This window comes from Salvelinus namaycush, chromosome 9 (genome assembly GCF_016432855.1).
Source record: "Salvelinus namaycush isolate Seneca chromosome 9, SaNama_1.0, whole genome shotgun sequence".
NCBI classification, from domain to species: Eukaryota; Metazoa; Chordata; class Actinopteri; order Salmoniformes; family Salmonidae; genus Salvelinus; species Salvelinus namaycush.
This window is the reverse complement of record NC_052315.1, coordinates 52184808-52201037: the sequence shown is the minus strand read 5'-3', so window position 1 is coordinate 52201037 and position 16230 is coordinate 52184808. Positions and strand designations below refer to the sequence as shown.

Sequence of the window (16230 nt, the reverse complement as noted above, 5' to 3'; positions counted from 1 at the left end):
CTAGTCTACCTGTGTGCTGTAGTTGCTGTGTGTGTGTGTGTCTAGTCTACCTGTGTGTGTGTGTGTGTGTGTGTGCGTGTGTGTGTGTCTCTCTCTAGTCTACCTGTGTGCTGCAGTTGATGTGTGTGTGTGTGTCTCTCTCTCTCTCTAGTCTATCTGTGTGTTGTAGTTGCTGTGTGTGTGTCTAGTCTACCTGTGTGTGTGTGTGTGTGTGTGTGTCTCTAGTCTACCTGTGTGCTGTAGTTGCTGTGTGTGTGTGTGTGTCTCTAGTCTACCTGTGTGCTGTAGTTGCTGTGTGTGTGTATGTGTCTCTAGTCTACCTGTGTGCTGTAGTTGCTGTGTGTGTGTGTGTGTGTGTGTGTCTCTCTCTCTCTAGTCTACCTGTGTGCTGCAGTTGCTGTGTGTGTGTGTCTCTCTCTAGTCTACCTGTGTGCTGTAGTTGCTGTGTGTGTGTGTGTCTCTCTCTCTCTCTAGTCTACCTGTGTGCTGCAGTTGATGTGTGTGTGTGTGTGTGTGTCTCTGGTCTACCTGTGTGCTGTAGTTGCTGTGTGTGTGTATGTGTCTCTAGTCTACCTGTGTGCTGTAGTTGCCATGTGTGTGTGTCTCCAGTCTACCTGTGTGCTGTAGTTGCTATGTGTGTGTGTGTCTAGTCTACCTGTGTGTGTGTGTCTCCAGTCTACCTGTGTGCTGTAGTTGCTATGTGTGTGTGTCTCCAGTCTACCTGTGTGCTGTAGTTGCTATGTGTGTGTGTGTCTAGTCTACCTGTGTGTGTGTGTCTCCAGTCTACCTGTGTGCTGTAGTTGCTATGTGTGTGTGTGTCTAGTCTACCTGTGTGTGTGTGTGTCTCCAGTCTACCTGTGTGCTGTAGTTGCTATGTGTGTGTGTCTCCAGTCTACCTGTGTGCTGTAGTTGCTATGTGTGTGTGTGTCTCTAGTCTACCTGTGTGCTGTAGTTGCTGTGTGTGTGTCTCTAGTCTACCTGTGTGCTGTAGTTGCTGTGTGTGTGTCTCTAGTCTACCTGTGTGCTGTAGTTGCTGTGTGTGTCTCTAGTCTACCTGTGTGCTGTAGTTGCTGTGTGTGTGTCTCTAGTCTACCTGTGTGCTATAGTTGCTGTGTGTGTGTGTCTAGTCTACCTGTGTGTGTGTGTGTGTGTGTGTGTGTGTGTGTGTGTGTGTGTGTGTGTGTGTCTAGTCTACCTGTGTGTGTGTGTGTGTGTGTGTGTGTGTGTCTAGTCTACCTGTGTGCTGTAGTTGCTGTGTGTGTCTCCAGTCTACCTGTGTGCTGTAGTTGCTATGTGTGTGTGTGTCTAGTCTACCTGTGTGTGTGTCTCCAGTCTACCTGTGTGCTGTAGTTGCTATGTGTGTGTGTCTCCAGTCTACCTGTGTGCTGTAGTTGCTGTGTGTGTGTGTGTCTAGTCTACCTGTGTGCTGTAGTTGCTGTGTGTGTGTCCAGTCTACCTGTGTGCTGTAGTTGGAGCAGTGCTGGATGATCCTCTGCATCTCCTCGTGGACCAGCTCTACACAGCGCAGACTGGGATCCTCCAGTCTCTTCACCTGTCTCTTCACAAGCAGCTCAAACGACACCTCGGGCACAAACAGGGCAGGCCGCGGGCCCTACACACACACACGAGACTACATTACCCAACAGCCTCTCTGGCTAACAACACGCAACTCATCTCAACTCACAATAAATCACGGAGTCGATAAAGTTATTCTTATCCAATCTCAAAGAAACGAAAACACCTATCAAACTGATCATCAAAACACTCAACATTCCATCATTCTACTCTGCAAACAATTTTTTTATTTTTTATTTAACTAGGCAAGTCAGTTAAGAACAAATTCTTAATTACAATGACAGCCTACCAGGGAACAGTGGGTTAACTGCCTTCTTCATGGACAGAATGACAGATTTTTACCTTGTCAGCTCGGGGATTCGATCTAGCAACCTTTTGGTTACTGGCCCAACGCTCTAACCACTAAGCTACCTGCCGTCCCATACAGCTAAATATGTGAGTCTGTATAGATAAACATACTGAACAAAAATATAAAACACAAAATGCAACAATTTCAATGATTTTACTGAGTTACAGTTCATAAAAAGGAAATTAATAAATGTATTAGGCTCTAATCTATGGATTTCACATGATTGGGCAGGGGCGCAGCCATGGGTGGGCATGGGAGGGCACAGGCCCAACCACTTGGGAGCCAGACACACCCACTGGGGAGCCAGGCCCAGGAGATAAGAATTTGTTTTCCCCCACAAAAGGGCTTTATTATAGACAGAAAAACTCCTCAGTTTCATCAGCTGTCCGGGTGGCTGGTCTCAGACAATCCCGCAGGTGAAGAAGCCGGATGTGGCAGTCCTGGACAAGCGTGGTTACACGTTGTCTGCGGTGGTGAGGCCAATTCTCTAAAATGACGTTGGAAGCGGCTTATGGTCGAGAAATGAACATTCAATTATCTGGCAACAGCTCTGGTGGACATTCTAGCAGTCAGCATGCCAATTACCTACTCCCTCAAAACATAAGACATCTGTGGCATTGTGTTGTGTGACAAAACTGCACATTTTAGAGTGGCTTTTTATTGTCCCCCAGCACAAGGTGCACCTGTGTAATGATCATGCTGTTTTACCAGCTTCTTGATATGCCACACCTGTCAGTTGGAGGGATTATTTTGGCAAAGGAGAAATGCTAACAGGGATTTGTGCTGGAAGATTTTAGAGAAATAAGCTTTTTGTGTGGATAGAACATTTCTGGGATCTTTTATTTCAGCTCATTAAACATGGGACCAACACTTTACATGTTGCGTTTATATTTTTGTTCAGTTTAGTAGCGCACAACACAGTATATAGCATTGCACACTCACCGTAGCATTCCTAATCGCCGTTAGCACGTCTATGGTGGTCAGACCTCCCAGTGGGTCCACAGACTCCAGCGTCCGACCAAAAGTCTCATGGAAAATATAACAGATTCGTGCTCCACCACACCTGAAAGAGAACGGTCCACTGTTACATATACATGCAACAAAATGTTTAAAATGTGTGATCAATGTATTAGCCTAGTTAATTTAGACCACGTAATCTACCCACTACATTGGGCTGCAAAAGCTTCAAATTGGTTGACTTGTGATGCTATACTTGTATGCCCCCTTCTGGTAACTAGAGGTACAAGGATGTTTGAAAAAGGTTCTCCATCCCTCCTGTCTATATCTTCAAATAAATGAAAAGATAATAATATATATAATATGTAAAGGCCCAGTACAGTCAAAAATGTGATTTTCCTATATTCTCTATATATTTGGTATGAGGCTGGAATAACACTGCAACATTTTGGAAATGATAATGCCTTTTAGTGTAAGAGCTGTTTGACAAGACCGTCTGAAATGTCAGCTTGGTCGGTGGGATGGAGTTCAGGTCTTCCATGGTGACATTACCAGGTGGTAAATTAGTTAATAGACCAATAAGACAGAATTCCATACCTCTGCCAATTTTCCCCTTCCTACTCAGACCACTCCCAGACAGTCCTAGCAAAATTCTTGCGTGAGAAATTGCCCTCTGCTAAGAAGCTATTTTTGTTTATTTTTGACCATTTTAATTGAAAACAATAACTGAAAGGTACGTAATTGTTACCCAGAAATGATTTGAGAGAGAAAAACAGCTGCAATGGACCTTCAAGAGAAAGAAGAAGTTACTCACAGCTCGGTTGTCTCTATGTACTTGGCGGTGCCCTCGATGGTGTGGCAGTACTCTGCAGCAAACTTCGTGATGAGCTGCAGCAGAGTAGAGCTCTGGTCCTCTACAGGTTCCCCGTAGCTGCTCAGCAGGGACTGGTACTGGGCCGCCAGCACGTTGATACGAGTCTTGAGCTCCGGGAGACAGTCTCTGATGTGGTGCATCAACAATCTGGCAACGAGGAGAAGAATGAGAAAGTAGAAAGGGCAATAGACATGATAGTTGTTAGTTTCTAGAGTGACATTACGCTCTAAAATCATAGTTGGCCAGATGTTTTCAAACCTCAAAATTACTCTTCTGTTGAGGCCTTGTATGCCTAATATATTATTTCTTTCTCATTCCCAATGTTCCTTCTAAACTGTGCGCGTGCGTGCAGTAGCCCCAAGACTGCCGCGCAGAGGGAAAAAAATCCGCCCACGGAGAAAAGCACGAGATTTAACTTTTAAACTTTCTAGAGTTTTCCCCTGTTAGTTAACACTATCAACGTTTCCCTGTACTGTGGCAATTGTGATCAAATCAATGCAAAATTAGCCACTTTCAATGCAACATATCGAAACAAAACTAACTATGCAAAAGATTTTGCTGTAGGCAGAACACTTCGAAGTAGGATTCTATTGCAGCACGACTTAGCCCGTACTCTACACAGACCGGTGCGGCATAACCAATCAGAGCTGCATAGGTCTATATGCAAATAGACCATTGCCATATATGGATCTGTGCCATTTAATTTGAACTGGACTGTGTTTACAGGATGAGCGGTCGTGAGCAGATGTGCTTGTTTTGAGATCAAAGTGAGAGCTGCATGTAGCCACGTGTGCACATTTTGTTCGTTTCCTTTGCTAGTTAGTGAGTTATTAGCCAAGTTATAGATAATTTGTAGTCAGCAATAGGGGCGTGATTGCTTCCTACAAGAGCACAAAAAGTACATTTCTGGACATCTTTGAAAAGCGAGTCAGGTAAAGGCCTTTTTTTGTCTTAAAGGAGCATTGTATTTTGAGACAGGCTTGAATAAGCTAAGTAGCATAATTTGTCTGAGTCTCTGTAATAAATGGTATGGGAATAATAATGCATTTCATTTTGTAAAGTGGTTTCTTGCATCAAACACAACAACATTTTCAGTCACCTTGTCTGAAGGACAAGTGGATAAACAGGTCAATGTCGAAACCTGTATGTGTTTTTCCAAAAGTTTCATGGAATGTAGGCCGACATTGAACACCACACACAGCGATTTCTATGTTAAAATGTTATGGGATGCATTTTCTCCATTGTTTGTGATGGTAGTCCAGTTTGCTCTAAAGCAGACCTGAAATTTGCTAAGTGTCCATTTTTTTGTGGACAGAACATTGCTCATACCTGTTCAATGTTCTAGCCAGGTATTTGGTTCCGTTTCTGTTGGCGAGGGAGGGATACCTCTTCTGTAGGAAGGCATATTCATCACGGATGGCGTCGGCCACTGTCTTCTTATTGTTGATGTCCAACTGACTCCTGAAGAAAGTCATGAAGGATAGGACTGTTTGAGTTATTTTACTACCAGCTCCTCATTCAGTCAGCCTATTGAGTCCACTGGTCCCACTCACACAGAACTACCCTACGCCTTGACCTCTTTCTCCTCTCTCTCTCTCTCTCTAGGTGAAATACCGCGACTAGTGATGACCAGCCACCCGACAAGCTGCCCGCTCAACGCCATCCCTGCCTCCCTTCTCCAGACCCTCTTTCCCATTCCTCATCCCTGACCACCGGTTTTCACTGGCAACTCATCCCCCTCGGACTTCAAAATGGCCAGAGTCACTCCCCTCCTCAAGAAACCAACACTCGACCCGAAGTAATTAAAAAAATAATAAATACAGACCGGTATCCCATCTTTTCTTTCCAAAAAAACTTAAGCATGCCATCTCTCCAACTCCCTCGCAGAACGAGCTTATTGACCCTAACCACTCAGGCTTCAAGACGGGTCACTCAACCGAGACTGTTCTTCTCCGTGTCATGGAGACTCTCTGCACTGCCAAAGCTGACTTTCGCTCCTCTGTTCTCATCCTCCTAAAATCTATTCACTGCCTTCCGACACAAGTGAACCATCAGATCCTCCTCTCCACCCTCTCAGGGCTGGGCGTCTCAGGCCCTGCACACTCTTGGATTGCATCCTACCTGGCAGGCCGCTCCTACCAGATGATGTGGATAGGATCTTTGTCTGCACCACGTGCTCCCACTACTGGTGTCCCCCAAGGCTCGGTTCTCCATATAGACACTCTACTCCGTCATATCCTCACATGGTCTCTCCTATCACTGCTATGCAGATGACACTCAACAACTTCTCCCCCCCCCCTTCTGACACCCAGGTGGCGACACGCATCTCTGCGTGCCTGGCAGAGACGCGTGTCAGGCTCAACCTCGACAAGATGGAGCTACTTTCCCTCCCGTGGAAGCCCTGGCCGCTCCAAGTCTTTTCCATCGCGGAGAGTGCAAATAACTTTGCCGTGAGCATGGACAACACCATGTCGTTCTATGCAAACATCAAAGCAGTGACTCTCTCCTGCATGTTTATCCTCTACAACATCAGTAGACTACTACCCTACCTCACACAGGGAAGTGGCGCAGGTCCTAATCCAGGCACTTGTCATCTCCCATCTGGACTACTGCAACTCATTGTTGGCTGGGCTCTCCGCTAGTGCCATCAAACCCCTGCAACTTATCCAGAACTTTGAGGAAAAATGTACTTACTGTGACAGATAATTATGTGGTTGTCCCACATAGCCATCTTAAGATGAATGCACTAACTACGTCGCTCTGGATAAGAGAGTCTGCTAAATGACTCAAAAGTAAAATGTACATAGTACAGTAGAAGAAAATCCTAACAAAACTTAAGGAATGCTGGCCCTTTTCCCATTTTGATCCGAAGTGATTGTTGGCTTCTAACACCCTTACATACTGGATTTTCCATAGGGCTGAACCCTTGCTATATTCAACATGTTAGAGACCGAAGATTATTGTGTCATGGTGCAGACCTGTTGACCACGCCAATGAGGCCAAGTTTAACAGGGATGACCCGGCCCATCAGAACGTCCATGGCATCTGTCCCAGCGTCCATCAGGTCCAGTTTGGTCACCACCGCTAACGTCCTCCTGCCTACACAGTGACACAAACCCCCAGAACCCATAGTCAAAAAGCATATCAGAGTAGGAGTGTTAATCTAGGATCAGGTCCCCCCCCCCGTCCATAAAATCTTATTCATTATGATCTGAAAGGCAGATCCTAGGTCGTCTACCTTACTCTGAGAAGCTTCATGAATACGGGACCAGATCCACAGCCATGATAACTAAACCTTTCCACAGTTACCTCCAAATAGGGCCAGGAGTTTAGCCTATAACTAGAGGCTAGAGTTTTCCTGGTCAAGTGAGATAGTCAGGAAAAACTCCTGGGCCTACATCCAGGTAATCAAGAGTTTTTGTAAGCCGGTGTACGCCACGGCGTGTCTGATATAAGGATTAGAGAAAACAGTAGGTGACAGACAATTAAGGTTAACAGAGAGAGCAAGAGTGGTGGAGAGAGGAGAGAGATGCAGAGACCGGCAGAGAGAGAGACAGACACACAAAAAGAAGAGGCATAGACAAACAAAAAAGGAGAGAGAGACAGTGAAGAAGAGAAGAGATTTCAATTTGAGGTGTTTACCGTCGGGGTCGACCTCACGGGCAACTTTGAGGGCCTCTGAGGTGGCCATGTCTGTGTTGGCCGCAGTCACAGCCAGGATGATAGAGTTGGGGTTAGAGATGTGCTTCACGATCAAGTCTTTGATCTGCACCTCTATGTCTTTGGGCTGGTCTCCCACTGGGACCTGGGTAGAACATGCACACACACACACAATTAATTCCTGCCCATATCATAGAACTCCAAGTATGGTTTGAACTATCTCCCTCAATAAACTTGGAAAGAGGTGGTTCAGTGCATGAAAGATAGGTGATCTCAGTGCCTGGGATCCTAAGACTTGCGTTAGCGCCCAGAGCTAATGCCTAGGCGTTAGCGCAGACAGCTAAATAAGTATTGTGGCAGGTTCAAACCAACTCGATCACACTTGAGCAACTCAAGTCGCTTTTACATTTGAAATAAAAGCACCTTGCTTTGTGTGTACCTTTGTGATACCTGGCAGATCCACTAGTGTGAGGTTGACTACGTGAGGGGAGAAGATCTTCAGGTGAATGGGTTCATCAGTGATTCCCTGGAAGAAAACAAAGAAATGTCAATTCAGCAGTTGGCAATCTGTTCGACATTGCTTTGGACTACCTTTGCATCAAATACTTTGTTATTGTTGACATACCTTGTTATTGCCAGAAACTCTTTCGGTTTCAGCTTCGATCTCGAGCCTGATTTCGTCGAAGTCTGTGTAGATCTAAAAACAAAAACATGTTTATGAATAATGCGCAGTATAAGAAATGATTCAATTCTGTTTTACATAGCTGCATATGACAAATGTAAATGTGATTTACTATAATCTGGACCCAACCGCAAAAGACCACTACAGAAGTCTAAATATAATCAAATCTTACAATGTAATCATAAAGATAAAGAAAAAAACATCCTCCATCACCCACTGCATCAATGCCATTTACAGTATAGTACATCACGAAGGTTTCTCTGTTCACGCATGAAGGACCTAAAGCACCAGAGCAAATTACTGTGTCTGCACACATCTCGACCGCGTGCTCTGCCCTATTCCCTCATCTCGACCGCGTGCTCTGCCCTATTCCCTCACCTCGACCGCGTGCTCTGCCCTATTCCCTCACCTCGACCGCGTGCTCTGCCCTATTCCCTCACCTCGACCGCGTGCTCTGCCCTATTCCCTCACCTCGACCGCGTGCTCTGCCCTATTCCCTCACCTCGACCGCGTGCTCTGCCCTATTCCCTCACCTCGACCGCGTGCTCTGCCCTATTCCCTCATCTCGACCGCATATTACGCCCTATTCCCTCATCTCGACCGCATATTACGCCCTATTCCCTCATCTCGACCGCATATTACGCCCTATTCCCTCATCTCGACCGCATATTACGCCCTATTCCCTCATCTCGACCGCATATTACGCCCTATTCCCTCATCTCGACCGCATATTACGCCCTATTCCCTCATCTCGACCGCATATTACGCCCTATTCCCTCATCTCGACCGCATATTACGCCCTATTCCCTCATCTCGACCGCATATTACGCCCTATTCCCTCATCTCGACCGCATATTACGCCCTATTCCCTCATCTCGACCGCATATTACGCCCTATTCCCTCATCTCGACCGCATATTACGCCCTATTCCCTCATCTCGACCGCATATTACGCCCTATTCCCTCATCTCGACCGCATATTACGCCCTATTCCCTCATCTCGACCGCATATTACGCCCTATTCCCTCATCTCGACCGCATATTACGCCCTATTCCCTCATCTCGACCGCATATTACGCCCTATTCCCTCATCTCGACCGCATATTACGCCCTATTCCCTCATCTCGACCGCATATTACGCCCTATTCCCTCATCTCGACCGCATATTACGCCCTATTCCCTCATCTCGACCGCATATTACGCCCTATTCCCTCATCTCGACCGCATATTACGCCCTATTCCCTCATCTCGACCGCATATTACGCCCTATTCCCTCATCTCGACCGCATATTACGCCCTATTCCCTCATCTCGACCGCATATTACGCCCTATTCCCTCATCTCGACCGCATATTACGCCCTATTCCCTCATCTCGACCGCATATTACGCCCTATTCCCTCATCTCGACCGCATATTACGCCCTATTCCCTCATCTCGACCGCATATTACGCCCTATTCCCTCATCTCGACCGCATATTACGCCCTATTCCCTCATCTCGACCGCATATTACGCCCTATTCCCTCATCTCGACCGCATATTACGCCCTATTCCCTCATCTCGACCGTATATTACGCCCTATTCCCTCATCTCGACTGTATATTACGCCCTATTCCCTCATCTCGACCGTATATTACGCCCTATTCCCTCATCTCGACCGTATATTACGCCCTATTCCCTCATCTCGACCGTATATTACGCCCTATTCCCTCATCTTGACCGTATATTACGCCCTATTCCCTCATCTTGACTGTATATTACGCCCTATTCCCTCATCTTGACTGTATATTACGCCCTATTCCCTCATCTTGACTGTATATTACGCCCTATTCCCTCATCTTGACTGTATATTACGCCCTATTCCCTTCTCTACTTTATGCTCTAGGCCATTCCCTCTAGAAGACAGTACTGCTGTACATCCTCCTGTGTCTTTTTTTGCCTGCGACTGAAAGGGTCTGTGCCTGAGGTGATTTAAATAGGATTGCTGTCAAACAAACTCTCCAGACAAAGCTACAAAACCCATATAGCTTTTCCAGTGATCTTCAGTCAGTAAATCAAAACAATGCTTTGCATGCATGCCTATAATCAGGTCAATCAAGTATTTCAGCTGCATGTCTATTTTTAACAGTGAAAGGGCAGGGAACTCCACTGAGATGAACAGATAGTTGGAGGAGGTGCTTCACTTTGTCAGCAACCTGCAGGCTTTGAACCAACACAGAAACTAGCTCTGAGGAATGGTTACTGAGACATACCTTGCTTTTGGTGTGTAGAAACTTGCCCCATTCCTCTCCATCGACGCCTATGGGAACATAAACACAAGACCGTGTCATTCCCATTCCCCAGCCGGTCTGGCAGATGTCATTTGGAGTAGTACTTTAATGACCAGTGTTGTGATGATAGAGCAGGTCCCAATTCACTCCCTAACCCCTTTACCGTGGCCCTAACCCATGTTTGCATATCTGAAGGATCTGGATAGACATTAAAAGTGCAGTGGTGGAGCTTCCACCAGATCAAGTACATCTTACAGATCTGTAAAGCAAGGTTAGGGGCCAGGGGAGTGAATTGGGACCGGCTGATACTGTCATTGTGTCGGGTTGAGTTGTTCAGCTGGAATGGCAATACATCCTGCAGGCCAATAACCCAGAGGCTTGAACAAACAATACAGTGAGAAATGTTGTTTGTCAATAAAAATAATATGCATGTGAGACAAGCCAAAGCATGGTTGGTGCGTTATGGGGAGCACAGGCATACGCTACTACCTAGCTACCAAACACCTTTGATAAACAACAAGGTTATTCTTTCAACTAATAAATCACTGTATTAGTTGGATTATTTAAACAAATATTTACCTACCAAACTAAGAAAACAAAATCAGCTGTTTGAGGACAGCTGATTTTTTTAAATTTGCCCTTAAAAAAAGTCATACTTACCATGATTTCTGACAAAGTTGACACCGATCATGCACTCCGGAATAGTTTTTTATTTTATACAGGATGTCCTTATACAGACAATCAAGTGTTTTGTCTGAAACACCAGACTGACCTTGTTGGGCTTGATTCGCTGAATCAAGTTAAGCCAAAGTTTGGCAGCTTAATCAAGTCTACAAAAACAATAGGCAGGATGGAAGGGGGGGGCCATATGAAAAGGGATAGGCCTAGAGTAAGAAGCTGATGATCGAACACAGACAAAAAGGCAAGGAGAAACAATGAAAAGGAGACCTTTGTAATAGCGCCCGTTTTTCCAGGCATTGGGGTCTGTGGTTCAGGAGAGATCAGATGACAGGTGAAAATGGTTAGCCGTTAGCCTAGCTGCAGCTCCTGCACCATGGCCATCTGCAGCAATGCAGTACTTTTTTGGCATGATCCATCCGGTGTGTGACTATTCACAACAGCAGGGCACAGGCTTGGTTTTGTGTTCAAATGTCTTGGGATGACATTGAGGATTGAGTAACATGACATTGCACGCTGTTGTGACTTAATGGCTCAGTAATAATATTTAGGAGCCTCTAGATATAACGTGAGTAGAATCTAAGGGGAAGCCTATTTATTTGTCTATACCTTGCCATATTTACTGCAGTATATTAGCTAGCTACTATGGACACTAGCTGGATAGTAGCTAGTACTCAGACGGAGTGCTGCAGACTTGAATATATGCCGAGTTATCAACACAGTGACACACAAAAACAAAAAACAGCAGACAGTCACAGAAGGACAAAGTCTGAACTAGAGGAATTTAAACAGTCATCTAATGACTGTAGACATGAGAGGGACAGGGAAGGGGGGTCAACAACAACATGTGCCCTGCAGAGACACCGTGCAGCACAGCTCCCTGGGACTGACATGCAGAAGAAATGTCAGCCCACAGAAACACGAGGTTGAACTTCACTCAACTTCTAGAGTTTTCCCTGTTAACACTATCAACGTTTCCCTTTACTGTGGCGAATCAATGCAATATTAGCCACTTTCAATGCAACATACCGAAACAAAATGAACTATACACGACTTAGTATGCAAAACTAACCATGCAAGAGATTTTGTTGTAAACATAACGCATCGGAGTAGGATTCGATTGCATCGACACGCACGACTCAGCCCGTACTCTACACAGACCGGTGCGGCATAACTAATCAGAGCTGCAGTAGGTCTATATGCAAATTCACCATTGCCATATCTGGATCTGTGCCATTTACTTTGAACAGGACTGTGTTTACAGCATGAGTGGTCGTGAGCTGATGTGCTTGTTTTGAGATCAAAGCAAGAGCTGCATGTAGCCACATTTTGTTCGTATCCTTTGCAATTTAATGAATTATTAGCCTAGTTATAGATCATTTGTAGTCAACAATAGGGGTGTGATTGCTTCCTACAAGAACACAAAACGTGTACATTTCTAACATCTTTGAAAAGCGAGTCTGGTAAAGAGCTTTTTTTTTGTCTCAAATGGGCAGTGTTGTATTTTGAGACAGTCTTGAATAAGCTACATAGCCAATAGGCAGAGGGTAGAATAATTTGTCTGATTCTCTGTAATAAATGGTATGGGAATAATAATGCATTTTATTTTGTCAAGTGGTTTCTTGCATCAAACACCACAACAACATTTTCAGTCACGTGGATAAACAGGTTTAGGTTAAGCCCTGCATGTGTTTTTCAAAAGTTTCATGGAATGTAGGCCTACATTGAACACCAGACATTGGGTGCTACTGTAGGCTGATTGATAGAACAGCTATTTCCATGTTAAAATGTTATGGGATGGATTTTCTCCATTGCCTACAATATGATCAAATAGCTACAGTAGCCTACTTGGACACTGTTTTAACTTACTTAAAGTGGGTACAGCCTCAGTGTTCATAGTAAACGCACGCTGGAAGTTGCACAGAATTTTCCCAACATTCAAGTTTGCACTCAGCAGAGGTACAGAGGCATCTTTTTCAAAAACCTTGGTTGGAGGATTCCCTTGCAGAATTAGAAGGGAATAGCCTAAGCAGAGGAGGGCTCCTCCAACCAGGCTTTCTGAAAACCTGGGAACTTTTGGGGAAATTCGCAGAATTTTGCCACCCTAAAGCAGTGATAGTGTTCTGTTCACAGTACCATTCTCCTCGCTGGTCTTCCTGCGGTCCTCTGGGTCCACGTGGACCAGCTGGAGGATGAGGGGCCGACGGGTGACAACACCAGTACCACGGGGCAGAAGGTCTCGGCCCACCAGAGCCTCTAGCACCGAACTCTTCCCACTGCTCTGGAGACAGAAACACATAGCATGCTCACCTACAGAGCGAAAGTAGAAGTGAGCTAGCAGTAAACATCGTTCAACTGAGGCTACGACAGCCATGACTCATCACAAGTCAAATAGTTTCACATCATTTGGACCCAACCCACCTCACCTCAGCTGCGCCTGGATGCGGTTGACCTAATTTAGCTTGGGCTCGATTCATGTGTGGCAATTATAGAACTGACGGGGTCAAGGATTTCTCAAAAGATCCCCTCGGTGTGCATCTGTCCTTTTGGAAAAGCACTAATGAATAACGAGACCAGAGCAGACACACACTTGGAGCATCCAAGGGGCTGCCTTCTTGTCGCCATGGCACCTTCAGTTCAGACGGTTGCCAAAGGGCTGAGATAGTGACAAAGAAGGTGACAGACCAGTGAAGGTGTCAGAGAGGATGTCATGCTTGTGTAAACCTATTAGGTAACACCTAGGCCATCAAGAGCTGTGTGTGGAGAGAAGATTACAGGTGTAGCCTATTTGATGATAATAATTCATTGGATTTATATAGAGCTTTTCTACCAACTGAGGAACTCAAAGCACTTTACACAGTAGGGGGAACCATTTTTGTGCCAGAATGCTCACCACACAAGCTCTTAGATGGAGAGGTGAGGAGTGATATGCCAATTAGGAATAAGGGGGATGATTCGGTGGCCATGACACTGGCGTTAACATCCCTACTCTTACGATATGTGCCATGGGATTTTGAAATGATCACAGAGAGTCAGGACACCCGTTTAACATCACATCCGAAAGACGGCACCCTACGCAGTGCAACGTCCCCGTCACTGCCCTGGGGCATTGGAATCTCTATCCTTAGACCAGATGGAAGAGTGCCCCCTGGTCAGGGTTTCCGTTAAGAGAATTTGGCACCAGACAACGTGATGGGCAACATTTAAAATGACCAGACATCCATTTGCATTGGGTGTGTAACACATTAGGGCATCCACCCAAGGTGCTCGAAAATCACATTTAGATTATTGTAATTAATTTTAACACAACAGAAATATGCCTGTAATAAAATAAAGTAGAACAATGTTCTTATACCAACATGACAGGTTTATAAAAAATAAAAATTGCCCATTGTGTCTTAATCCCTGGTATAAATCATAAATGAATATATAATTTAAGAAAATACATTTAACCTAGAAGAACAAGACCCCTACACAGTAATACAACTTCAAAATATAATATTAGTATAATATAATTTGCGAACAACCTGTCCTATAGGAAATTTGTATGAAATGTTTTATTAATAAATAACAGCTGTTTTCAAATACAATCTAGGCCTCTAATTTAAAATGGAGCATAGGAATGAACATTTTAAATTAGGTGTAATAACTAAACATAGCTGTCTACAAACACCGGGGCCAGAATGGATCCAGCTTGTCAAATTAATGTTAGATTTGACTTTTCTTAGCAGGTCAGGAGAATTAAGGTAGCAGGTCAGGAGAATTAAGGTAGAAGGTCAGGAGAATTAAGGTAGAAGGTCAGGAGAATTAACGTAGCAGGTCAGGAGAATTAACGTAGCAGGTCAGGAGAATTAACATTTGGAAAAGGGTTAACCCCCCCCCCCCCCCCCAAAGATATTGACATTAATTTCCCTTCTATCCATGACTGGGCCAGCCCGCCCCACTCCCAGTGGAAAGAGGACACTAGGTAGCCACAAAATTAAGAAATTATAAAACTGATGTTGGACAATAAAATTAAATCTGTAAATAAACTATTTGTTAAGGGTGGTTCATTGAGAGAAAGCTTATTTTACAACGCTCCTGTGAAACGAGGACCGCGCCATGCATTCATGAAAGCACTTGTTTCCAAAACTCAAATTAAGGAGGTTGTAATTTGCCTCTAATTTACTTGCGTTTGCGGCAGACCTTGGTCTGCTCAAAGTGAGCCGCTGCTGTTGGGAAGTCAAAACTGTCAAACTACTTGCTCCTTGGAGCCTCGTTACTTTGTCCTCAAGAAGGTACGATCTTGAGGCAATCTTTACTCTGTTGGCAGGCACACTGGAAACGGGGTACACTTAGCTGAAGTCCCTTACAAGCTGAACAGACCGCTCGTCCTCCTGCGCATTTTGATTTTGTCCACCCACACGCGATCAGGACACGCAGGTTGAAATATCAAAACGAACTCTGAACTAACTATATTAATTTGGGGACAGGTCTTAAAAGCATTAAACATTGAAATATGAATCACCCACGTGGGTATATGCTCCTAAAAACCAATGAGGAGATGGGAGAGGCAGGACTTGCAGCGCATCAAGCGTCACAAATAGAACCAAGTTCTATTTTAGCGTCTGGCTACGCAGACGCTTGTTGATACGCGCGAGCACTGTTGGTGCAATGATTGAATAGCATGTGTAAATTTATTTTGCAACGCTGGCGCAGGCGGTCAATCCTTACACCCACACTGCTCGTGCGTCTGCGTAGCCAGTTGGTAAAATAGAACTTGGTTTTATTTGTGGCATGATGCGGTGCAAATCTCCTCATTGGTTTTTAGTTGCATATACCCACGTGCCATCTCCTCACTGTTTTTTGGGAGCAAATACCCACATGGGCGAATGAAAGCTGAACTGAGGTCCATACTCCAGTCCAGTTGGTAATGGTAATGCACCAGTTGGTTGCCAACTGACATATAATGAATGGTAATTCAAGCAATTAGAACAGGGAGGGATGTCTTGGAAGAATTAATTGATGTTTTCATTCATCAAAACCACTGAAGTCTTCAAAGGCTAGGAGAGGGATACCAGTGTAAACAAATCAGTCAATGTGTAATACGTACATTTAGAGACATGGGATGCCATTACATTTCAATGGCACCTTCTGCTGAGCACAGCTGTTTTAACATTACACAGGGCTAACGTTAGCCAGGTTCCAC

General features: G+C 44.9%; 1 protein-coding gene across 1 annotated transcript in view; it reads right to left on the bottom strand.

Annotated features, from left to right (window-relative positions):
- Positions 1–16230, bottom strand: part of LOC120054171 (dynamin-1-like protein) — a 34157-nt gene that overhangs the window by 17438 nt on the left and 489 nt on the right. The window contains exons 2-11 of the mRNA XM_039001610.1: positions 13179–13323; positions 10347–10393; positions 8041–8112; positions 7855–7941; positions 7398–7560; positions 6734–6854; positions 5085–5216; positions 3696–3902; positions 2867–2987; positions 1457–1612 (exon numbers count right to left, since the gene is read on the bottom strand). Coding sequence (XP_038857538.1) covers positions 1457–1612; positions 2867–2987; positions 3696–3902; positions 5085–5216; positions 6734–6854; positions 7398–7560; positions 7855–7941; positions 8041–8112; positions 10347–10393; positions 13179–13323 — 1251 coding nt within the window. The remainder of the gene's footprint in view (positions 1–1456; positions 1613–2866; positions 2988–3695; positions 3903–5084; positions 5217–6733; positions 6855–7397; positions 7561–7854; positions 7942–8040; positions 8113–10346; positions 10394–13178; positions 13324–16230) is intronic.